Genomic DNA, 27,245 nt, shown 5'->3' on the forward strand with positions numbered 1-27,245 from the left:
AACCAGTGGATTCAAGTGATACAAAAATAGAAGTATTCTACAAACAAGCACATACTGGTAAAAATACAGATGGATAAGTATCAAGTTTAGTACAAGGTTCATTTTCATATACAGATACAGTGGAAAAATAGTTGAGCAAAGATGTTGCGGCTCGTAGGGTCTATTCAAAAAATCAGTTAAGAAAAGGGGATATTTTGCTATTTACAAATTTAAGCTGTACAAGCTTAGAGGTCTACACGTATAAGTATTTGCATACTGTAACATAGATGCACTATTGCAATAACCACAACTGTCAAATTCACTGTCAAAAAAGTGACATTGGAATGAAAGAAGAGATTAGAACACCTTATCAAGATTAAGCAACCCTGAAACCACAACCCTCACAGATGCAAAAAAAAGAGCACTGCGTACATATGTACAAAATGTAGGGAAAAGTGAGAAAGTGTGCTAACTGGGTCAGAAAACTTGAAAACATACAACAGCCCTTTCTAGTCAATTGCACCAACTTTTTTTTGTCATTTAACAAAACTGCAACATCAACATCACTTATTACAATGAACACTTATTAGCACAGTTTAAACGTATACCGTAAACAAAGCTTTTCACCCCTCAGTTTCCAATCTTACATATTGTTACAATATCACTATACTACAAACAAATAATACTTTGGTTAGTTGCTGTAATTATTGATCTTTTTAAAAAAGGCATTTCAATCTAAAAGTTGACAGTGTAAGATGGGTAAGACACATGTAAAAGTTAATCTGAAATTGACAAGTGTACATATAGGGAGGGTAGGTCATTGCATAGTTGACTACAGTACTAAGAAAGCACAGGAAAATTATGAAAGTGAGAAGTTGTGGTAGAAAACCTATGAATATGCAGTGTTCACAGTTGAGTAAAATGTCAATCATAAAAAATACATCTGGGATATTACGGATACAGGTATTTACTGATAACCTCAAAAAATATCGCTGATATTGTCCGGGTGGGCCAAACTGGGGATATGTCGGGGTGGGGTGGGGGGGGGGGTGAGATCAATCCTACACTACAGTGCATGACTGGTAACATTCAGCAGTGTTACGGGAGGAAAATGACACATACAGTGTATGGCCATTCCTCTAATTAATAACTTGTACAAAACCATGTGCATCCTAATGGGCAAAATATATTTTGGGCAGTATTCATATAATTATAAATCATAATCATCTTTAATTGAAACAGGAATGTTGTGAGATATGTGCTGTATAAAAGATTCACACATGTGGAATATGAGAAGAGTTTGCAGCTCCGACAGTTGTCATTAGTCCTAGATTGCTCTCACGTTAGGTTTGGCATAACCTTGGCATTCAGATGCACTCCACTTATAAAACTGATGCAATTACCTGCTCTTATCAAATACAAGAGTGTGAATGCCAGCTAGCCGCATTGACTATTACCACTGAAATATATGGCCAATGTGGCTATGGAAACAACCCACTCCTGTTGTGTCTGTGTTGTACATTGTGGTAAAATTTTAATATGGAACTGGTGCCCAAACTTATTGTCGTAGCAAAATATTTGACAGGTAATTTTTTGTCCCCAAAGCCTTGGCAATTTGCTAATCGCATCATATTCTTATATGGAGTGCGTTTTGACTTCTGTGGCTAAACAAAATTTTTGTCAAATATAACATCAGAGAAATCTTGGACTAAGTTGCCATACCATATTTTTCCATGTTTTAAATAAGTCTGTATCTTCTTTTAAAGTCTAAGCGGGTAATGACTAATATTATCCTTGGGATTTTAATATTCTGCTTGCATAAAGAGACAGACACACCAATACAGGGCAGTCAGTATGAAAAAACATGGAATATCTGAATATAAAGTTTTCAAGTGCATAGGTGGGAAGAATACCGAACCAGGCTCTACCATCACAGGGTTCTACAGTTAAGCACAAATACTATCAACAGATGGGTAACAGTTATACTGTCAAATTGTCAACATGTGCAAAACCAGGTGTGGACTTATGTAAACAAAAGTACCAAAAACAGTGAATTAGAATAATGAAACATGTATGTAACACAAATCTTACGTGAGTTTGGTGTGAAGCTTAACGGGATACAGAATCAATTCTGATTGGCAGGAGTGAGAGGTAGGCAAGTCCAGGCTATGCCTAGCTCAAGCTGAATTTAGGTATGGCAAATTTATTCAAGCGTGACCACAGGGAAAGGTACGCAAACATCAAATTTCACCAGGTCAATCATTAATGGAATGGATATACAGCTTGGTGTGCGCATTTTGCAGAAACTCTGCAAATTCCTGGTGACAGGAAGAAAGCTTTCTGATAGTTACCTGTGTTCAACTTGACAGGTAAGTCACCAGGCATGGCAAAATCTCCCCAAGACTTACAGTTTCTGGTTGCTAGTTACTGGAATGTCGGTACAGATACAGTTATAAACACCACACTTACCTTGGGCAGTGTGTGTACACGTAACACAGATCTTTGGTTCAACATTAAACAATTAACATATGAGCACACCACACTTGATCAAAACTAACACAGTTTAGACACTACAATGGAGAGAGAAAGTGAACAAGTTCCGTTCTTACATGTAGTGTAAAAACAATTTAAAACAGGAATCAAACATCTGGGTTAAACAGAGACATTCATTATCCTAATTATACGTTTAATAAAAAAATTCTTTAGATATACCTCAAGAACCAATGCCAATTAGCAAAGGACAATTTGGTTTCAGCCTATTAACAGTTGACATTGATGGCCAGTAAAAAACTGAAGCTGAGAATCGGCCAGATCTACATGTACAATGCTTACTCAACACTTTATTACATCTAACTTTCATGTGCATTTTGCTTCAGTGTCTTCTTTAAGGTTACACTCAGCATGGAATCAGCAGTTTGCACAAAGGACTATGCAAGAGCTGTGCAGTGCCATGAAGACTATTAAGTGCAAAACACTGTGTGGCTAGTGCCTTGCATGACAGTAGTTGCACACAGTAACTCACAGCTCCTGCACAGCACTGTCCTATTTTTGCATCTATCTGAGCAGTACTTAGTGTGAGGTCACGTGTTTGACATGGGTCAGGTAGCCATGGGAGAATCCATAACCACATCTACCCGAATACAGGTACGTCAGGTTTCTGTGATAAACATATGAAATGACAAAATCTTTCTGATCACTATAACCTGATATCTGCAGGTTTCTTTTCTCATCACATCTCGTTTCGACTTTCCTCCCTTCTAGAAAATTTCAAACTGTTCTAAATAGAAATGTTTCCAGGACAGAATATAATACAAAATCTGCACATGTAAATTCATATAGAGATAGTACATCAGAGATAGTCAAATCCTGGAAGACCCACTGCATGTTCTCCATGTCACGGGATATGGAATGTATATTCTTCATGAAATATCATAGAATGTTCCGAAGCCATTACAACACGAACAGAAAAGTGCTGTTACTCTAACATATTCTGAGGAACTTACACAAAATGGGTACACATATATTACATATCTGTGAAGTGGGCCTACTAAAATAGTTTTACACTCACACAAAATTTATTTGATTTAAATTTATTTCCATACCTTACATGTAACAAGTAACACAACGGTTACAAAACCAAGTTACACGTAAGGTGATGGAAAATGTTACGCTTACATGAGTTGACACCAAGTTAATACATGTGCAGGTGTTGACACTCAGCCGCACATACTTATGAAGGTGTTGACACAAGGTTTACTTGCACATGTAGAGGTGTAGACACCAAGTTGCATGTGCAAGAGATGACACCAGGTTACTTGCACTTGGTGTTGACATGACAGGCATGGTAGCAATACCAAGTCACAGGTTCTAGCGTTAGCAAATCTTCACATGTACCTGGCTTTCACAACAAGGAATTACACGAGAAAATTAACACTTTTACTTATCTCTATTCAAACCTAATTGCCCGGTGTTTTTGACTTTTTTGATGCTCTTCCAGTAGATGGTTGTGCTTGTTCCTTCGATGAGGCTCCACTGGGGGGGTTCTTGGAGACGCTCTTCTCTTGCTGTATCTTATAAATCCTACTGCGGACAATGTTGAGGTGGTTCTGAATGTACTCCTCTTCTGGTGCCAAATTCAGTACTTCTTTCAAGCACTTCTCTGCCCTCATTAAGTGCCCAGCCTCGACATATACAACGCATAGGTTGTGACTTGCCTGCACATTTTTAGGGTCATACTGCAGAATTTCCAGGTAGTTCTGTTAACAAACACATGGCACTGGTGAAATAATACACAGCACAAAAAGCATGACATGGTCAGCCAAACACTCTACAATCATTAGCCATCGTTGTAGCTCTATTAGTTGTATCACCTTGGATTACAGAGCAGGTTAAAACACTAAAAAAATTACTGTTTAATGAGCATCCACCAAACCTAAATAATTAATATGTTTAATAATTAACATATTAATCACAATAATTCCAACTCTACACAAAAACATCATGAGAAAATTTATAAATGACATCTTAAATCTTATCACACCAGCAGATCTAGAGAACAGAGAATAGCTGCACAAGATGACCGGGGTTCTTTGCAAACCTTTTCCCATAAATCCAGATCTGTATGTAATACAGACAGAATTGAATTCCAGCACACAATCCCTTGTCAATGTGGCACTTAAACCAACTTACTTCATATAGCTTCATATACTACAGTTAATGAACCCACCTTTTCAGCAGCAGCTAAATCTTTCTTCACATTGATGTTGATGTCCCCCATCAGAGTAAGTGCCTTCACATGGTCAGGGTGGAACTGAAACAAAAAAAGAGGCAATATCCTAGGTAGAATGCCACACAATTTTGTCTCCACGCGTGATTTGCTCATGGAGGAAAACCTTACCATATTCTTGAATGGACTACATAGTCCTTTCATTCGCATTAGTCGCCATAGGTCAGCTGATATATATATATATATATATATATATATATATATATATGTGTATACACATGTACTTACATGCTGGAAAGGAACAACCAATGCAATCAATAACATAAAGCTGTACTAACCACAACCACTATGTCCAGGCCACTGATCACAATATATCCTGCAATTATGCAGGTCTGATAGATTACAAGTCTTCTTAGAGACTGCATGTCCACCAGAGCATACAAGCCTTACAAATGTATAAACCTGCACCTCAGAGAGTTATTCCAAGGTCATTTGCACTGCTTTGGCAATGAATGCATGTACTTGCACACAGTTTCACTGAATTTGGCCCAAAAGTTTTCATCTTTTCTTAATGGATAAATTTGTGGAATGTTTTATGATAACATTTTGCTCATTTTAATTTGTTACTTGATTTAGTTATTAGACTGGTGTTTTATAATAAAGACCATTTCACTTACATGTATATATATGGCAGACAGTATTTTGGTGGGAGGTGAGTGGGGCAGAGCCAGGGTGAACCCCATGACCATCCACAGGTTGTTGCCAGACCTTCCCATGAGTGAACAGAGGGGAGGCTAGCATGAGCTGGGCTTGATTTAATTTTTTAACTCCTTTTAAGTTTCTACACTAATACAGAATACTACATTGTATGTCTGTCATAATGGCATGACTATGACGACTACAGAAAGTCATGACAGTACAGATATCAATGTTTATCAAGATGAAACCTACAATGTGAACTGTTAGAGTGTGAGTGGACAAACCTTTAACAGAGTTTCCAGGTAAGTCACAGCCTCCAGAGGCCGCTTAAGGTCATTGTTCAGCAGTAGAGCCAGGTTAAATAGGGCACTGCGAAAGTCTTCCTGAAGCTGTGTAAGAAATTGTAATGTGACAATACAAACTATGTTGACACCAGTTATACCTGCATTCTTTATTCATAAAAACATAATGACAAACATTCAAGTAATATGGTAAAAAAAGATAACGTTTCAAACTTTAGAACACAACAATGAAATCTTTCCACCAAGACAGTAAAACCTGTTCATTCTTTGTATTTTAGGTATATTTCCAAAGTTTTCTTAAATACCTGCACTGCTTTCTTAAGCCACTTCTCAGCCCGACTGAAGTCTTTGTCATCAGTGGCTAACATGGCCATGTTGAAATAGATTTTGGGGTCATGAGGTGTTTTCTTAAGGAGTTTGTTTAACCTGATAAAGAAAGAAAAAACTGTCAAGTCAGGCCAAAAAATATGTACATGTAGCATTTACTTTCCATACTTCCAAAACCATTTATCTAATCATCATTAAATTTACTAAAGTCAGCCATCTTTACGCTCCCTTTGCATGTGGACATTAAGGTGGAACAAAGCTAGCATAAAAGCAAACACCTGGCGATTTCTCCGCACCAACTGTTTTGGAGTCTTCGTGACAATAATTGTCTATGGCACTCATGTGGCCATTCTTGCAGTCCAATTCCCATTGCCATATGTTTTCTATCTGTATATCAAATGGGAAAGCTCCTCAGTAATTTCAGTTTCCTTCACCCATAAAACTGACAGCTATCAAATAAGAGAAAAAAATTCTTGTATGGCATTAAATCACAATCAAGAATCACAAAGAAGAACATGGGGTTACCTTTCATAAGCCACAGGGCGCAACTTAGAAAGTCCAAGCTCTTGTATCAGAATGGCGGAGTTGAACAAGGATTGCTATGAAATAAATAAAAAAAAAGAATATGTAAAAAGTCTTTATAGTTATTATTATCATTTTTTTTTAGTCTACATTAAAACGAAACTTTGATATGTGAAACATCTGTTTTTATTGATGTATTTTGGGGGGGGATGGGGCGATAATATTAAACATTCTGCGAGACAAAAAAAGTGGCTTGAAGAGTTGTCTCCCTTACCTCATGTTCCGGCTCATGCATGAGGGCTGTGTTGAAGTGCTTCAGAGCCGCCTCTTTGTTTCCCTGTTCCAGTTGTAACACACCAAGCTATAGAGCACACAGGGCAAAGAGAAAATGACACAAGGATGAATAATTGCAGCAGTGAACATTCTCTGTGACCATTCCACTCCTCTGTTTTGATTAGAATTACATATGTGTACCATCCAAATACCATGCACTGGAAACTTGTACTTAAAACTATTGTTTATTTCTGCTTTTCCTTCATTTTGTATCACACAACATGTATGTTTGAGTGATGCTGGTGTTATCCATGTGGCCATCTTACATTGTAGTGAACGTCAGCATTATCCTCCTCGTACTTTAATGCCGTCTCATACTGCTGCTGGGCTTCCTGAGGCCTGGGAACAACAAATGACAAAACCGATAGATAAACAAATAATAAAGATAAAATAAGTGTATTGTTTAACTTTTGGGCTTTTATGCCAAACTGAAGAACATTTCACTTCCATGTTTATGATGGTGGTTTGGACTTCTGGGAAAACTTGCATGATACCTGACTGCGGTATGCTGCTGACATGAACCCTGAGTCTTGTCAGCCAGAGATAGATTTGAACACTCGCAGCTCGTTTGTCAGATAAGTCAATTGAACTACGTACAGCAGGTTATACAGATAAATATTATTTCTGCCAAAAGCAAAGTATCCAGTGATATTTTTCACATCATCCATATTTAACCTTTCACCCTTAAATGACTAGTTCCAGATTTATTTATCGGCATATAGACAACCCTGTATGTATTGACCAACTTTTACCAGCTGACAGGGCTTTTAGTTCAGCATTGGTACTTGCAGATCAATCACAGCGACAACAACAATCTCACATTTCTCAAGGAAATGGTATACATGTATTTCTACATGTAATATAGGGATAGCAGATCAGTGATGAATCCTGGTGTTAGTTTCTTCAAGTTCCAGATGATCTGGCACCCATGAAGGCATGGATTCACAATCCTAAAAGGAAGGATTTTGTTGCAAACAGGAGCTAATCCAGCCCTTCTCACAGCTGTTGACTACAGGTAGATTTATAGTCATTTGGAATCACTCTGCATCCCTACAAATATATAGCGCACACTGCTTTCTGTCAGGTCTATGAGCTTACAAGCCAGTAAATTTACCCAAGCTTCAAGTTTGACCAAAACACTGGCAGGGTTATTTCCCTTTGGTGTGTGAGCTTGGTAATACAACATACATACGCATCAAAATCGGAAATGTTATTGTAGGTGAGGAAAATAATTTTGATAATTTCATCGATTGGGTAGTATATTTGCTCTTGTGATCACATAGCTAGAATCCATCAGGATGTTGACATTGCTCTGATAGGGTTTCCCAGGTTATAAAAAAAAAAAAATAGCTGCGAGTTGTACTGTGGCGTGGATAGCCTCTCACCAATGCAGTTGATGTGAACTCAAGTCCAGCTCATGCTGGCTTCCTCTCTGGCCGTATGTGGGAGGGTCTGCCAGCAACCTGTGGATGGTCTTGGGTTTTGGCCAGGCTCTTCTCGGTTTCCTCCCACCATAATGCTGCCCAACGTCGTATAAGTGAAATATTCTCAAGTACGGTGTAAAACACCAATCAAATAAATAAATAAATACTGTGCCGTGGATACTCAGGGATGGGGCATGGCGGTAAATCTATTGTTTTACTGGGCTTAATTCATTATGTTGCCTTCCCCAGAAGCAATTCTGGTAATAACATAATTAAACAGGTTCCGGTGTTTGTAAATAGTCAAAGTACCTAAATCTGGACACTGATCTGTTGAATAAGAGCCTCATATCGCTTGCACAAAGCGTAACACAATCCCTGAGTCACAACAAGGAAATTTACACCAAAGCCGCACACCTGTGGAGCGTCTTACCTGCCGAGTTTTAGGAGGATGTCTCCCCTGTTGATATAAGCCTGGATGTAATCTGCTCTCATACTGATGGCAGTGCGGTACAGCTGAGAGAAAGATGATATCAGTCAGTTATTAAGTGTTGCAATCTACTGGTTCTACCACTCATTAGTCATTTTCTAGCCAAAGGCCAGCTGCTTACTCGGTTTCTCCACCCATAATAACTGAATGTTGATATTGATTTATTTATTTATTTGATTGGTGTTTTATGCCGTACTCAAGAATATTTCACTTATGCAACAGCAGCCAGCATTCTGGTGGGAGGAAACTGGGCAGAACCCAGGGGAAACCCACGACCATCCGCAGGCTGCTCGCAGACCTTCTCACGTACGGCTGGAGAGGAAGCCAGCATGAGCTGGACTTGAACTCACAGCAACTGCATTGGTGAGAGGCTCCTTGGTCATTACTCTGCGCTAGCGTGCTAACCAACTAAGCCACGGAGGCCCCCAAATAAAATAATAATGGGCCCGAGAGTAAACTGATCAAACTACACATCACATCTTTGTTACATCTTTAGTACACCTTGGCCATGCTTCTTAAACTACACACGAATCCTCAGACAATACCTGGAACTTTGCTGTTTGTATGAGTGATCTGTACACGTATCTGAATGTTTTGATACTGTTCGTGCATCGTATCAGATTGCGTGTATATCAGGCCACACCTGTTTTAATTTTTTGTTTTACAGGCACAATACATGCTTTGTCATTGCCCGAGAAAGGGGGAAAAAAATAAAACTTGAAAATCATTCAAATAGTGGCAAATTTTTTCCCTGCTGAAGACATATTTACATGATCGGAAAGCGAAGAAAAACAAGAAAATCACATAAATATGTAGATCAGACAAAAATAAAACAGTGGATTTCCAGTAAATTTCTATTCCATTTTTGGATTTTCAAAGTCAGCTCGCCTGTAAAACACAAATACAACTGGTGTGACCTCGAGAACCTTCTGAGCTGTCAATCAATTTATTTATTTCACTGAGTTTTACTCCATGAATTTTTTACATACTGCACTTCTATATCAACAAATCTGTGGATGGTGGTGGATTGCCAGGTTTTCTCCCACCATAATGCTGGCCGTCACAATATAAGTGAATTATTCTTGAGTTCGGCATAAACAACACCAGTCAAATAACTAAATAAATCAATATCAACATGCAGTTATTATGGATGGAGAAACCAAGTGACAGAGTAAACTGCTGGCCTTTGGCTAGAAAATGACAGTTTTTCCCACATGTTACATACCCACAGAGCAAGATTATATTGGTGGAAGTAAAACGACATCTACAAACTACTGGTACATGTCAGAACACCTTAATGGTTTTATGACCAACTGCCAACTGCTCAATGACACCTCAGCCCCAACGCTGGGGACTGTCGAGGCTGGGTCTGAACTGATACATTGTGTAATACAGCCACTGAAAGACATACATCTTAACATCTCAATCGCTAAACCAAATGACCACCTGTCACTGCGAATCATAATAATATGACAGAATGCAATCACAAGTCAAAATACTACATCAGCCATATAGTATCCTTAGTATTTGTTGACACTTCCGTTTTACCAGACAAATTAATCCTTCAAGCAAACTTTCTGTGTAGGTAAACATACAAAGTAGTACGATGGACAACATTACCTGATCGGCCTCTAGGAGCCGTGACTGGTTCTTGGAGATTAGGGTAGCCAAGTTAAGAAATACATTGAGATGATTTGGGGCAATTCTGGCTGTGTACTTCTGACCTAAAACAGTGCAAATTAATCTTTTTCAGCAAACAGACTTCATTAATTGATATACTCACAAATGAATTGAAACGACAATAAATTTATATATATTTTAGCAGAACTTTGATGTCAACAACAGTAAAACACAAAATATCAAAAAATAATGCCATAAAATTTTTTTTTTTTTTTTTGGTTGTGGTGGTGGTGGGGAGAATCTTAAGTTTAAGTAAAATTGTCATTGGTTATAAACTTATGAACAGTTTCACCTATATCAGTGTGGGCTAGTGTGAGGGGCTAGTGTGAGGGGCTAGTGTGAGGGCTAGTGTGTGGGCTAGTATGAGGGCTAGTGTGAGGGCTAGTGTGTGGGCTAGTGTGAGGGCTAGTGTGAGGGCTAGTGTGAGGGCTAGTGTGTGGGCTAGTGTGAGGGCTAGTGTGAGGGCTAGTGTGAGGGCTAGTGTGAGGGCTAGTGTGTGGGCTAGTGTGTGGGCTAGTGTGAGGGCTAGTGTGAGGGCTAGTGTGTGGGCTAGTGTGAGGGCTAGTGTGAGGGCTAGTGTGAGGGCTAGTGTGCTATCAATAAAAAAATACGCTTGAGGTTTCAATACACCAGCTGGAAAATTACTTTTTCCATGTACGTATATTGTACAAACCATCTGGTTACCTTGCCCGGCTAAATTTATAATATTTGGGAATCCACAAAATCAACCAAAGGCAAGAGTATATTTTATTTTCCCTAAAAAAAATCCTCTAATGCTGTGTTAAACTAAACAAAAACATAGAATCTGAAATTAGGTCACTTAGAGCATAAATTATATGCATGGTTGAATTTTTACATAAAAGACGAAGGAATTGTAGGAAGTACCACCTAGCCCATGGGCAAGCCTGTCTAGCCACTTCATTGTGTTTATACAGACATGAACAATCCAGACTTTTCTCTATCACACACATCTCTTGTTTACAAACTTTGTAGCAGAAGATACACAGATAATATCTGCATGCTCCATTTTGAGGTCAGAGATCTGCGCGGCTAACAAACATGCATAAATACTGATATGCTATAATCTAAGCTGGGAAAATCTAATTTATGAAAAAACATGAAAACATACCTGGTTTAACGGGAGGAAATAAATCTAGTGCAGCCCTATAGGCAGTTTCCGCCTTTGTGGTCAGGTTCAAATTTTTATATGTTCTCCCAACATTAATGTGTGCACCAATATCATCAGGCTGTACTCTGAACAACAAAAGAAAAAAAAAACAAACCTTTAATGTTTTGATGTTTACACATAAGCTCGAATGATTAAAAGCAAATAATATCTGAATATCTTCAATTTCAATGAAATGTAGAACATTAGAACACAGGGCCATGAGCATAAGAAATTATGTGATAATCTGGTATGTCTGTTTTTATATGTATGCATTTATTTATTTATTTGAGTAGTGCTTTAAGTTGAACTCAAGAACATTTCAGCTATGCAACAGCGACCAGTATTCTGGTGTTACTGTCATACTTCTGCCTCACCAGAGCATCATGGCCAAAACACTAAAATAAAGTAGCCACAAAGTATACTGGTGTTACTGTAACACTTCTGCCTCACCAGAGCAGCATGGCCAAAACACCAACAGAAAGTAGCCACAAAGCATACGTGTGTTACTATAACACTTCTGCCTCACCATTATGGCCAAAACTCCAAAATAAAGTAGCCACAAAGTATACTGATGTCACCATAACACTTATACCTCACAAGAGCACCATGGCAAAAACACCAAAATAAAGTAGCCACAAAGTATACTGGTGTCACTATAATACTTTTGCCTCACCAGAGCATCATGGCAAAAACACCAAAACAAAGTAGCCACAAAGTATACTGGTGTTACTATAACACTTCTGCCTCACCAGAGCAGCATGGCCAAAACACCAAAATAAAGTATTTATTTATTTCACTTATACGACGGTGGCCAGCATTATGGTGGGTGGAAACCATACGGCCGGACAAGAAGCCAACATGAGCTGGACTTGAACTCACAGCGACTGCATTGGTGAGAGTCTCCTGGGTCATTACGCTGCGTTGGCGCACTAACCAACTGAGCCACGGAGGCCCCCCAAAATAAAGTAGCCACAAGTAGTTACTATAACACTTCTGCCTCACCAGAGCATCAGGGCCAAAACACCAAAATAAAGCAGCCACATAGTACACTGATACAAGAAAAAAAAGGGGCAAGTCCTTGTGTTATCTTCTGAATGATGAGAGGAAAAATTCAGTCACACATACAATTTCTGGAATTATAAAATGCAGCTAAATGTAAAAGAGATTAAAATAATAAAATAAAATAAAATAAACTAAACCTTTGTGAAATGTTAAAACATTTGATCCACATACTGAGCTGCTTTTGTGAAAAATTCCAAGGCTTCGTGATATTTCAAGTCTTTCTCCAGGGCATGGCCAACATTGTTCCACAGTTTTGCATTCCTCTTGTTTACCCTTAATGCAGCCTGGAAAATGCTCAGTTCCGACATCCTAGACAAAAATACACATAATACAGCTGACACTAATAAAATACAGATAACAGCGATTTTACATGATAGCCTCTTGTGTAATCTGTCTTCTCTGAACAAATCTAACACATCACATTAACCCAATTCTGATATGTAAAATGTTGGAAATTAAATTCTTGACAGAAGGGGGTTTATTTAAGTAATTCCATTTGTACCCCTGCGTATTACCCTGTACTTGGCAGGAAAATAACAAACTCTTATTAAGGAAACAGGAAATTTACATGTAATCTTGATGATAATCATATGCTTGTCAATCAGAAACCTACACATACAGTATACCTCATTATGTAGAGCAAAAAATCAAGTAACACGAATAAAAAGGGCAGGTCTGGAAGAAGCGACCCCTTAAATAAAATCAGTGGAAAGCCGTTCCCTAGAGGATTGTAATCCACTTTAGGCCAATACTACTTTCCAAGACAAATCCTAAGTCTCTAGGTCACTTACCAGTCCTTATTTCTGACCACTGTTTTCACAGAGTGGGTGAGAACCATGAAGGCCATACCCATTAAAAGTAGATACTTGAGATGTCTGCAACAACAACAACAACAGTTGTTAGGAATTCCTTTATGACAGAATAACCTTGGTTATACATGAATTTTGTTTTCTTTAATGAACTGACAACTTGTGCCACCAAAGTTTTACGAAGGTTTTCTCTCTGATCTGAAGTTATTTAAGTTCAAATTAACATCAACTGAGTCTTGACAATAAACACCTTTTCACACTCATTGATATAAAACTTACACATACTATGGAGATATAAGATAAAATTTCCTTGTAATATACTAGTATCAAATATAATATCTAATATACTGGTAGCAAACCTGGGTCGGGTCATATCAAAGACTTGATGCCTCAATCAGCACTCTGCACTAAGAGGTTAGAGCAAGGAAACAGGACTGGTTCGCCCAGTGTAAGTATGATGTGTCTAGGTGGGATGTCATGCCTGGTGTCTTCGGCATGATACTTCAGTGGAGGCAGCACTTTGGCGGTGTGGACCCACCCTGCCACAAGAAGAGCTGTGACAATAAATCCCAAGCATCCATTCATTATATTCAGCATGCTGGCTTCCTCTCTGGTCTTATGTGGGAAGGTCTGTCCTGAGCCTGCAGATGGTCTTGGGCATTTACTCCCACCTTAACGCAGACAACTATTGTATATGAACGGATGAATGCTTGGGATTTAACTTTGTATTTAACAATTTTTCAGCCATATGATCACGAGGAGTCATCAGGTGTGTGCACATACTGTGATTTCTTGTGGCAGGGCGAGTCCATGCTGTCAGTGCTGGTGCCAATGAAGTATCATGCTGAAGACACCAGAAATGAGACTTCACCCAGTCACATTATACCAGCATGGCTCTAACCTCTCAGTGCTGATCGCCAAGCTGTATATGTGAAATATTCCTAAGTACGACATGAAACACCAATGAAATAAATAGATAGATTACATTCAGTATAAGAAAACGTACGGACATAAACTTCACTATACGAAACAACAATCAAAGTGGCTTTCACAGAAATAAATTTATTCCCAGTACTTGCACCTCTGATTTACAGGCACATATATTTTCATCCAGCACAAATTCATGTACAGGCAAATCTGAATCTGCCTGATAGCACAAAAGTGTGACCTTACTTTTTGTTCTCTAAGAGGATTTCATATCCCAAAGCCACCAGCATACAGAAGCCCATACTGGGTGTGTACAAAATCCTCTCTGCCACAACGAAACCCACCGGGAAGAACAGGTTAGAGGCAGGTATGAACGGTAATGCCATCAGGGTCAGGCACTGTAAGAGATGTACACAAACAGGTATCAATATCATAATGTATGGCATACATGTAGAACATTAAACAGGTCTACATCTAAGAGCCACTATTGGCCACAGTATACTGCAGCTTATTGATATGATATACAAAACCACATCATGGAGAGTTAAACCAGAGAAATGACATCAGTGTGGCAATCGGAAAACAGTCGCAGAGGACCCGTGAAAATCCAGTCATGTTATGTTATATGAGATCTGACAATGATACAACTAAAAGCCTCATTTAGAGCAGATCCCTGTGCACCATAGCATACTGTAACTACTGTCTGCCTAATGTTATGTGACAGCACCTAAAGATTCTATTTGACCTGATACATACACAATCCCATGTTTTTCATGAATTTTTCAGTTTTATGGGTGCAAACTTCCCCAAGTGTGACATACAGATATACACAATATGTTGGTGGAAGGTAAAGTAAGTGGTCTTCAGGCAATGCCAGAGTGTACAAACAGATGAGCGCCATCAACTGCTTCTCGCCACTAAGATTCCATGAAAATTCACACTGATGAAATTCCAAGTCGAGGAGTGAATTCTCACCATATCTGTCCAGGCAACAAAATGTAAAAGACTGAGTAAATTTAAGTAAAAGATCTTTACTATTGTAAATGTAAGTAAAAGATCTTTACTATTAAACCCAGAGAGGCCAATACCTTGTTGGCAACTGGTGTGAAGTCCTATGAACATACTATCTCACTGTCAAAGGTGGTCATGTTCATGCAATTAAACAGCTGTTGTCAAGTGCACACATGTGCATAGGCCAGGATGGCATAAACCACACGGCCACGAATGTTCCACCCTCAAAGAGGGTAGGGATCATGTTGATTAATACCGAGCTAGTTACCTAACATGCATGATGCAATTACATGTATACATCATCAATTATACAGCTCATACAGCATGAATTAATATCGCTGGTGGATCAAGAGTGGGGTCAGGCAAGTTCTAAAACTGCCTTGGAAAACCATCAATAATTACTCTATAATTCTGTTGTTAGAAATCTTAATAGAACACATAGGGGGCCTCCGTGGCTCAGTTGGCTAGCGCAGCGTAATGACCCAGGAGCCTCTCACCAATGCTGTCGCTGTGTTCAAGGTTGCTCATGCTGGCTTCCTCTCCGGCTGTATGTGGGAAGGTTTGTCAGCAACCTGCGGATAGCTGTGGATTTCCCCCAGGAGCTGCCTGGTTTCCACCCACCATAATGCTAGCCGCCATCATGTAAGTGAAATATTCTTGAGTACGGCGTAAAACACCAATCAAATCAATCAAATACTGTAACACTTGTCATGCCTGGTGTCTTCACATCACAATGTCTCAGAAAAATCAAAGCTTCCAGGCATATGTGGTCCCTGGATCCTCACCAACTATGAACTGGGACAGTAGTTCCACTGACAGTGCCATCCTTGGAAAAACATCTCTGACATTTTGCCCCTTCTAATGCCCCCTTCTAATGGCGAGATCATATTTGAAAGTCAACTATCAAAATCAACTATCAGACAACATGAATGACATCATCCTTAAATCTACTACATTAAGAACACAAAGTTGAGATCTGGGAATCCAAATTTGGCTAAAACCCATCTCCAGCTTCCATAGCGTGAGGGCTTCTTGTGGGGTAGTGGGATAGTTTGATCCCCCTCTTGACATTAGGCTGTATCTGCCCCTGGTTACTGCAAAAGTGCTGAAGTTCTAGACAGATTTAAATTCAAACTGCCATAATTCTGCTTGCTAGAACTGTCTGGGTTGATCTTACCATTATGATGGCTCTGTTTCTCTGCCCCCTCTCTGCCAGGCAATACTTGATGAAGACAAAGAGAACACCATAAAAAGTCAGGGTTGCAAGGTTACGGGGGTCAGTGATAGAGGATATCAGTGGAATGGTTCCCATTGTCCAATCACAGCAGAGGTCAGAGGGGAACAGGAGGAGCCACATGTTGACTGGCAAGAGGTAGTTAAAGGTCAAATGTCGTGTAGGTGTGGGGGACACAGAGGCAGGGTTATCAAACCTGTCAATCAGAAGAAAGGATTACAATCTTAGAAAACCTTAAACAATTTAAAACTTTCCGTAAAATCGCTGTTTTCTATCAGTTAATGAATATAACATCAAATAATGGATATACATTTTGAAGGCCAATCTACAGTAAAACTAAATCACCTGTAACTTACGACACCAGATTTGCTTTCAAAAGATTAAGACTGTTTTTCCACCTTGCCTTTGGGTATAACTTTGTGCTGTGTGTTTAATGGAGTTGCCAAGATTACTTCATTATTTGTACAAAAGCGGTTAGATTTCTGAGTGACAGGGCTTGTATAAAGACTAAGAACAAACCTGGCATAAATTTATTACTGGCATTAATGTGTTGGTGTGACTCTGATAGCAAGCGCCCTACCAAAGGCATTTCACATTTGTGTGTAAGGTTTGTTACATTTTGAGGTGGGGCAAAACTATTATGGATTTCGATGAAGCAGAAGCAGTGTCTAAATGGGCCGAAGTAAAACTACAAAATGGAGCGAGGTCTATTTAAAACTTGGAAATTTATGTCAGGAAATTAGGGTACTTGTACGGAGAATGGTACGGGAATCAACCAATACCTGGTGAAAATGGGAAGCTGTGCCCCCATCACCTTAATTCTTGCAAACAATAGGAGCAGTGTACTACACACTAAGAAGCCTGCTCTCAAGGTGGAGTTTCTCAGCCAGCCAGGAAAGTAGGGTTTTCCTCGCGCGAAGCCTCTCAACACATCCAAAATATCTCCAAGTGTCATCTGAAACATACAAAGGATGAATACAGGGTTATGGCTTAATGCCACGTCGGCCATATCGTGGCGAGATCAAGTTGAAAACATGAGACGAAGCATACAAAGAGTATTTGTAATATTACTATGTCCAGGCATACATGCACGGCAGAGGTGCATGCTCACTGTATTCTGACAATGCTAGGTTAAAGCCTGCAGTACAGTCAGTCCACACGTATGTAAATTTCAATACATGTATACATCTCCAGACAAACAACATTCTTGGAGGTAATTACTCCATGAGAGCTATATTTACATGTAGCCCTCTCGCCTTATGCCCAAAAGTTAAATTTTATCATCATTTATTTATTTGACTGATGGTTAATGCCGTACTTATATTTCTAACTGAATTTTTCACTTTAATGGCAGTGCAATCCTAGAAAAAAAATCTAGAGTGCCCAGCATAAATCACTCACACTGGCCAAATCAATGACTGAGTTTCCCACATGTGAGGTACACACCCTATACTGGTAGAAAACAAGTTGTCTTCCACAAATGTTAGACTGCGCAAATGGCCCCACAAGAGTCATCGAACGCTTATTGACGCCATGGCCCCACAAGAGGCGTCAACCGCTTATTGTCGATATAACCCCACAAGAGTCATCAACTGCTTATTGTCGCCATGGGCCCATGAGAGACGTTCACTGCTTTTTGTCCCAATGACCCCACAAGAGTCATCAACTGCTTATTGTCACTGTAGCCCCACAAGAGTCATCCACTGCTTCTTGTCGCCATGGCCCCACAAGAGACGTCGACTGCTTATTGTCGCCATGGCCCCACAAGAGTCGTCAACTGCTTATTGTCGCCATGGTCCCACAAGAGTCGCCAACTGCTTATTGTCACCATAGCCCCACAAGAGTCGTCGACTGCTTATTGTCGCCATGGCCTCACAAGAGTCATCAACTGCTTATTGTCGCCATAGGCCCAAAACAGTCGTCGACTGCTTATTGTCGCATTGGCCCCACAAGAGTCGTCAACTGCTTATTGTCAACATGGCCCCACAAGAGTCGCCAACTGCTTATTGTCATCATGGCCCCACAAGAGTTGTCGACTGCTTATTGTCGCCATGGCCCCACAAGAGACGTCGACTGCTTATTGTCTTCATGGCCTCACAAGAGTTGTCGACTGCTTATTGTCGCCATGGCCCCACAAGAGACGTCGACTGCTTATTGTCACCATGGCCCCACAATAGTTGTCGACTGCTTGCTGTCGCCATGACCCCACAAGCAGGAAAAAGTGTGTTCTACAAATTCCCTGCCCTAGGTTTGAAAAGGGACTTCTCGTTCTATTAATTAAAAAACAAGCACTTTTAAACAAAAGGCCATGGCCAGCTCCCACTTAAATTTTACAAATACCAACCAGACTGACATAAGCTTTCATGTCAATACCGACAAAGTTGTTTGGTCCTCTTTTATCTCCATTTACATCCCATGTTATTTTCACTGAAAAAAGAACGACTTTTGTCTATTGTGAATACCTATCGGGATGTTCAGTCCTCATTATATCTGATGCATGTTAATCCACTTTTTATAATCCAACACAGCATTCTGCTGGTCGACTCTCACAGATCGCCCTTTTTCTCCACTGGGAAGATGAAAATAGAGCCTGTCTTGTTCTTTTTCCCTTATATCTAGTCCACTGCATATTTAGATAAATAAAACTTTAAACAAATGAAACTTAAAGGAAAAGAAAACTTAAAAACTACAGGCTAAAAGAGCACATTTTTTTCTATCTGGTGGTGCCCGCTGCATAATTTTGCCATTTTTCCTCGCCATACATGTAAAGCCTAAATATGGCAAAGCTGACATAAATCGCTGAGTCCATGCGTCCTCCCTCTTTAACACCATGTAATTTTATGCTGGGTGTTGCCTCTCAGCCAATGAGAGTCGCTAAAACTGTCCGCTTGTTCAACCTACGTCCAACATTCCCGTTTCCCGATCGTCAAGAGGAAAACGAACTGTACTGTTTGCTACCTTCTGGGAAGAAGAGTTCTACCGGAAATGTACAAGCTGCACCTCCGCAGTTTCCAACGGCAATTCTCCTCCTAACACAGAAGACTTCAGGACTAGTTCTTAGGCAAAGTGGAGTCACCCACAGCGGAGTTTGGCGCTGACTTTATTTATAATTTATCAACTTGAGGTACATATTAGAAATTTTTTTATGGCATTCACATGCGAGGAAATGCATACTGTTTTAAATGGTATTTGATTGATATTTAAATTTTCTTCTCCTTTAATTCACCATAGTTACATTTGACACCTGTACAACCTATAGGCCTACAATGGGGTGTCTTGTCAAAACCGACATACTTTTTAAGGCATGGTTAGTTTAGACAGGTTTTACTGTCACAATAGAAATGTCATTAGATTTGTACAGCTTTCTGCAGTTACAACTTACTACTATTTGATATCAAATTCCACACCTTATCTTCCCCTTGTCGTTAGGAATTTTGAATACTTTACAAACCATTATCAATAGAATGAACGATTATGGCTTACACTACATTGGCAATATTTTGGCCATAATGTGACAACATTATCGACAGAAAGGAAGATTGTATTTGGTTAACTAGATTTATAATCGGCTTTCAATGCATCATATTGTTTACATGTGCGTTCCACCAACGCTTCATTATGGGAATCTTTGCGCTGTCTCATTTGCATGTTACTTCGTGGGGCGGACATTTTAGGCCAGTGATTTCCCCTTAATTCTCTTAACTGACACTTTTTGGAAAATACAGGCCCAGGACATTTAGTTAATAGTCAAATGCAACTCATATTTGTATTTAGCTGATTCAACTCGAAAATTTTCTTTCTGCGGTATGTCCCTTTAAATCGAACAGAAATGAATGCATGATGTACAGTACCTGCTGAGCGATGAAGACCTCATAAACACAGCAGACACCGATGACAGTAATCCCCACCTCCTTACACAACATGGCCACAGTAACAAGCACCACTGTCAGAGCCAACCATGGCCAGTCTAAACCAAAAAACATGCACAAGATTATATCACAACTGAGGTGAACATTGAACACAATATGTCTGATTTATCTGATTGGTGTTTTACGCCATACTCAAGAATATTTCACTTATGTGACAGTGGCCAGCATTATGGTGGGAGGAAACTGGTCAGAGCCCGGCATAAACCCACAACCATCCACAGGTTGCTGTCAGACCTTCCCACTTACAGGAGGAGAGGAAGCCAGCATGAGCTGGACTTTAACTCACAGCGGCCGCATTGGTGAGAGGCTCCTAGGTCATTACGCTAGGTCATTAGGGCTAGTGCACTAACCAACTTAACCACGGAGGCCCCGAACACAATATGACCACGATCATTCTTTCTTTTCAAGGACTAGAAATACACAGCTTTATGGTCACAGGGTAATGATCTTTGTGCCTTCAGGTTTTACAACACACCAGTTGAATTATACCATTAATGAACGCTGCCACATGTTTTTTTTTTTTCTGGACCTGCTTACAGCACAATCATTACATACCTTCAGCTAGATTGCTTTGACTGCCCTAACACTGAAGGAAACGTTTATACTGAACCTGTTACCAGATTCCACTTATTAACTCAGTGCTAATTTATTTCTTTAGTTGACAGGTGTTTTATTCCATACTCAAGAATATTTCATTTATACAACGGCGGCCAGCATTATGGTGGGAGGAAAAGGGGCAGAGTCTGGTAGAAACCCACGACCATCTGCAGGTTGCTGGCAGACCTTCCCACATACTGCAGGAGAGGAAGCCAGCATGAGATGGACTTGAACTCAAAGCAACAGCATTGGTGAGAGGCTCCGGTGTCACTGCGCCATGTTAACCCCTTCGGTCACAGAGGCCCAAACTCAGCATTAATACTTTCTAGAACATTAAACTGTTTTCATCCTCTAAAACAGAACTCACTGGTCTGCGCTCTCCTGCCTGAACACCTGGCGTATGTTAACATGGCACCCAGGTAAAAAATAGCCGACAACATCTCAGCCCTTCCCACAACACCAGTCACCTGAGCAAAGCACATGAACAGAAACATTTCAATATTAACATGATTAACATGTGCTACGTGCCTATATAAATACAGATCTACTCTTCACTGACAAGATGAAGATAAAACCATACCACTAACAACCAACCAAATCAACACTTAAACCAGTAATAATATATCATTAAACGGATAATAGAGACCAAATGTTTTGGCAAAATTTGTCACATCACACAGGTTAGGTCAGGTGGCCTTTCAAAGGGCTAGGAGCCTTACTACAGACAAATCAAAGCTTGCAGTATCAGCTCTGAAAATAGAGATAACTGAGTCCAGTTATCACATATATATACCTATACATATACATATACATGTGGAAGCCCATATGGTTCTTATTTAATGAGAAGGCTACAATAAATTAATATACTTTTAAGCTAAGTGAAAAAGCATGGTCACAGGTATTTAATGTAAACAGTTTTCAGTTTAACAGCAAAAGACTTCTGCTTTGTCCTTTAACATGAATTTACAACAAAATGTATAGTTTAAAAAAAGATATAAATCTAGTCATAGGTCAGTATGTAGTCTTAAATAAATACAATTTTGTTTGCAGTCACTCTGCTCTCCTGAAACTCAGTAACAGCTTAAAAAAAGAGTGATCTCAGACATTCCATATGATATAATACCCAGAACAAGCTGTTATATAGGAGAAGGCCACACTGGCTGCAGCAAAAAGGGCATGATTTGTATCCTTGCAGATTCGAAACCTACACATTTTGCAAGATATCACCACCAGCAATTTCACAAAAATTCTCAGACACAGTATAATTCAACAAATTACCATTGTGGGCAAATTTAAATTTTAAAAAAATTGGGGGGAGCATATTATTATGTACATGTATAAGACAAACAGGCCAATGGTTTCAGTTTGGAAGACAGACCACATGAGATCAGCACTTATAGGTAAATGCATGTTACTCACTGCTTCTGTGTGTATCGGATGAACAGCAAATAGCAGAGCTGCGATGAAACTTGCAAAATCCGAGAGAAACATAGAGTAAACCCTGAAAGAGAGAGAAGAAAGCACTTACACCACAGCATACAAAATTGCTATTAAAGTTTCATTTATTTGTTTACCTACTTGCTCACAAGTCTAAAAACATTTGTAAAAAATCGCAGTGCAAAGCACAAAATACCCCTCCATAGTAGGGTACAGTTTAAAGGCAAAGAGGTAAAAAAAAAGTTCTACATGAGAGTAAAACAATTCATTTTAGGACCTTTACCCTCTCTAAAGCAGTTTTTTTTTCAGAGGAATTTATACATACAATTATGCTGAGAATGATGCTAAACTGATTTGTTTGTGTCACAAAAGATGCAAGATTCCTAAAATTATGCCAGTTGTTTCTCTACACCCCAGTTCTCTCAGGATGTTTCAAAATGTTGGTTACAAAAGCAGCAGAAAAGGACGAATCAAGGTACGGGTGAATCACATCTCATTTACATGAGACAAACAAGAGTCAAGGTGATCACAACAAATTTGTTTCAAATGTATAAAAGAATACCAGCAGCACTGTGGTGGGTATAGCCTCTGAGGCGAATCTTCATGGTTGTCAATGATTGGAATGTGGTTACCGTGACAACCGCACAAGTGCACAAATGTGTCCATCCAAAATTACAACTTTATGTGGAAAGCACTTGGAGTTGTAGCCCGCACATGAAATCCTTCCTATTTATATGGCATATATAAGGAAAAATCCGGTTACCAAGACAACCACGGAAATGGATAAATGTGAGTTGTAACACATCGTCATCTGTGTATCTATGTATCCACAAATAATTAAAACTGTGCGTGGAAAACAGTTGAAATTTTAGCTCAGATACAAAATCATATCTATTTATATACATGTAGTATATAAAAGTAAAATGGCTACCTTGTTACCATGACAGCCACGAAAATTGACAAATGTGAGTCATAACACATTGTCATCTATGTATCTTTGTATCCACCAAAACGTAAACTCGCTGCAGAAAACAAATGAAGATATACATGTAGCCTGAATGAGAATACATTCGGATACACAGACAGAAAAAATGGGTGGGGCTCATTATAAAAAAGGTTTGAAAATAAATTAAATACAATTTCATTTCCAATACATAATTACCCCCCTCTATGAACTGTTTAGCAGTCAGTGGCAGTACAAAAACATAAGTTTGTGAAAAATCACATGAAATTTCACACGCTTTTTTCAACAACTTTGTAAAGCACAGTGATTAGTTGATGAAATTATTTTCACACAGATCAGACCCTACCTGAGTAGTATGACACAGACAGCTGCATGAAGAACCACATTGACCAGGTGATACCCTATCGGCTCCAGCTCATGGAAAGCATAGTTCAGGCGGAATGTCAGCACACACAGAGGGCGATATGATTTGTGACTCTTCTCCTGAAACAATGTAGAAATAATAAATTTATATGTTAACCATGCTTCCCCTGAAACTGTTTAACAGAGCTTGAATATTAATGTTAGCCTATATAAATGTGAATATGACAGTCATAAGCAGACTTTATGTAAGCTACCCAGAAAAACATGTATACTTATTCTATGTTTCTGAGAAAGTTAGGAAATTGAAACCCAAGAAAATTTTGAAGGTTGTTTGTTTGAATGAGGTTAACGTAGCCTTCCACACTATTTTGTACCTATCTCCTTGCAGCAGACCAGACCCAGTGCTGACATATTTACTGTGCAGCCTTACTGGACTGCTAAGCCCATGATACCAAGCCGACCAGTTCCCTACCTCACCAAGCAAGGTAGTACTAAGATTACCGATGTTAAGGTCTTGAGTATGACCTGATTGTTCCAAATATGAGGCAGATGTTACTGCAGCCAGTATAAAAACAAATCTTCCAGTAAAAAAATTATTCAAATAAAAAAAATTTTCAAGTACAAACATTTTTCAAGTAAAAAAAATCTTTCAAGTAAAATAAATTTTCAAGTAAAAAAAACTTATAACTTATAAACTGCACTTAACATATGCACTTAACTTAACATAATGCTTATTCATATTCTCATATTTACTTTTTGCATCGGCGTTCCCCAAAAATCATTCCAAAACAAGTTTGTGACAGGGACATGTGGACGTAGATCCTTATTCTCCACCACAGCAGACATGTCATCAAAGACAAACCCACAGTCCAAGGAGTTGTAGTAACATACAGCCACGGACAAGCAGAGGGCCGCAGCATACAGATTGAATCGTTCCATTGTTGAAAGTGCTCTGATTCACATGTTGCTTCTTATCACAACTGCATTATCTTCATGGCTCTCTAATCTACAAATAAAATGCATTTTTTTTTTTCAAATAAATTAAACTAAATACGACATTTGTTTTACTTTGCCTTGGTTGAAAATTTTAAAGCACCTTGCAAAAACAAATAGGCAGGCAATGTGGGAGTAATTGATGTCATGTAAGGTGTAGTTTTCAGCAACAAATTAATTTCTGCAATTCTGACATCTGTAAAAAATAAATTCCCTAATTCATGTAAAGAATGTTCCTCTCAATCTCTCCTCAAATTACATGCCACGGAAGTCTCATGTGGTTCTGCGCATACGCTTGCGCATATACCAGAAGAAGAGGGAATTCAAACTCTAGGCGCCCATGAGAGTTGGGCAAACCCAACATGTTTTTAGTCAAAAAAATGGACACACCACTTTCACTTTAGACTTAGTCGTTCTCCGTAAAGTCTTTGGAGAGTTTTCATGGTGGAAGACATGGACATGTGTCAAATGGTTTATTTAAATGACACACATATTAGCCATTTCTAAAGCACTATGCTATTCTTCCAAGTTCTGGTTTATGTATAAGCACTATTGTGCAAAACTAGCATAAATTGGGCGACCTGAGGCCAGTGATGCTTGATTCTTAGTTTCTCGGTTTCCAGTATCATTACTTTGACTGTCTGTTATGATAAGCTCTAGTTTTTGTGTGCGAAAGTCAAGTGGGAAACTATAAATCTAGTGTAATTGTCCTTACATATCATTTAGATTTAGAGTTAACTGCGGAATGTAACTCTCATGTCGAGTAACATGAAGTGTTGGGAGAGTTACAGAGAGAAATTGCTTCTAATGTGTCAGCTTGACAGCAAAGAACATTTATCTCATCTTCACACACGCATTAAAACTTCCCTTGTGTAAATCAATGTCAAACGAGTGGTCCTCATAATCAACTAACCTGTTCTGAGTCTGGCCGAACGGTCCATGACAACCGTACTAATTCACATTTTCATATACTACACCCACCGTGGCCATGAGCCGTCTATCACCATTTTGATCACTTGCGAGAACAAATGAGACGAAAGCCTTTAGCGCCATCTGAGGTCAGGGGAAGGGAACCAGCCAAATGGGTTGCTAGATTTGCCTTGTGTTACTAATGACTGCCAATGGTATTATATCCCTTGAACAACCATATTTTAGCTGCGCTCACTTTGAACATGTGATCGGTATGAAAGGCTATCAGGATGAGATGGCAGCCGCAGAGGGTGTTTTGACAGAAAAGGTATTTATTTTGTGAATTTTTGCGGTTGTCATGAACAGGTTTTGATTCAGCGAGACTCAGAACAGATTACTAGTAGATGATTATGGGGACCACTCGGCTGACATTGATTTACGCTAGGGAGTTTTAATGCGTATGTGAAGATGGGATAAATGTTCCATACTGTTGATCCAACACATTAGAAACAGTTTCTCTCTGTAACTCTTCCAACATTTCCTGTTGCTCAATGGGAGACTTACATTCGGCAACCAGATTTAGAGTGTAAGAATGTGCTCATTGTAACAGCAAAAGATTGTAAGACACATCCAATTTTCTGAACTAAAAACCGTTTTCTTTACCACATGAGCAACAAAACCGTTTCAGGTAGAGACTCAGTGCGATCATAGATTAAGCGTGAATAAGTTATGTTGTTGTTGCCCTGCTGAACTGTTTCAACTTGCACTTGCAGTTCCAAGGCAATCATTATAATTATTGAAACAAATTACTCAGACAGATACGAAATGCTGTGTTTCGGGTGCTGAAATACATGAGTTGAATCAGAATATTCCAGTTTACATACTTTTTCCTCTCAGTTGTGTGGGTATTTTAAAAGTTGTTTCACCTGTCGCCATGTCATACTGGGGCGGTTGTCTAAAAATCTCGATTAGATGGAATAAAAACGAACATGGACTTTCTGTACGTGTGGCATTTGAAAAGTTTATTGATTCTAAATAAAAGCTTAAAACCATGCAATCTTGTTTCGGAAATGAACTTAACCAGTCAGAATCACATTCATCCCTTCAAGTATTATTTATCAAATAAACTGTTATTAATATCTTGTTACTATCACATGAGCTCGATCTACCCGCAGTCTCTCTACGCAACTGTTGGTTACAACAGTACTTATCACCTTACATCCACGCTGGGACCGCTCCACGCTGAGACTGCTCCGCCTTGGGACTGGTTGTGGCCAACATCAAACTAAAATACATTAAACGTTGCCGTTATCTGGGACTATTATACACTTAAACACCTTGACAGTGGGAGCAGCCTTTTATA

General features: G+C 39.2%; 1 protein-coding gene across 1 annotated transcript; it reads right to left on the reverse strand.

The window, feature by feature from the left end:
- Positions 1 to 500: 500 nt before the first annotated feature.
- LOC135468396 (protein O-mannosyl-transferase TMTC3-like) lies at positions 501 to 26,825 on the reverse strand. Its single transcript, XM_064746640.1, has 21 exons — positions 26,767 to 26,825; positions 24,734 to 24,986; positions 23,964 to 24,100; positions 22,636 to 22,717; positions 21,584 to 21,683; positions 20,542 to 20,657; positions 17,473 to 17,645; positions 16,634 to 16,886; positions 14,692 to 14,843; positions 13,501 to 13,584; positions 12,881 to 13,018; positions 11,609 to 11,733; positions 10,420 to 10,523; positions 8,743 to 8,825; positions 7,155 to 7,227; positions 6,830 to 6,916; positions 6,559 to 6,632; positions 6,012 to 6,132; positions 5,689 to 5,793; positions 4,706 to 4,789; positions 501 to 4,235 (listed from the first exon to the last, which is right to left on the reverse strand). Exons 2-21 carry the CDS (start codon positions 24,917 to 24,919, stop codon positions 3,936 to 3,938), a joined length of 2,577 nt encoding a protein of 858 aa, XP_064602710.1. The 5' UTR covers positions 24,920 to 24,986; positions 26,767 to 26,825; the 3' UTR covers positions 501 to 3,935.
- Positions 26,826 to 27,245: the final 420 nt, after the last annotated feature.

The sequence above is a fragment of the Liolophura sinensis genome, chromosome 1, assembly GCF_032854445.1.
Source record: "Liolophura sinensis isolate JHLJ2023 chromosome 1, CUHK_Ljap_v2, whole genome shotgun sequence".
NCBI lineage: Eukaryota > Metazoa > Mollusca > Polyplacophora > Chitonida > Chitonidae > Liolophura > Liolophura sinensis.

Coding starts and splice junctions, on each gene's coding strand:
- LOC135468396 (XM_064746640.1), bottom strand. CDS start 24,919: ATGGAACGATTCAATCTGTATGCTGCGGCCCTCTGCTTGTCCGTGGCT. Junction 22,718..23,963: donor GTCTGTGTCATACTACTCAG/GTAGGGTCTGAT, acceptor TCTCTCTTTCAG/GGTTTACTCTATGTTTCTCT. Junction 4,236..4,705: donor ATTTAGCTGCTGCTGAAAAG/GTGGGTTCATTA, acceptor GTTTGTTAACAG/AACTACCTGGAAATTCTGCA.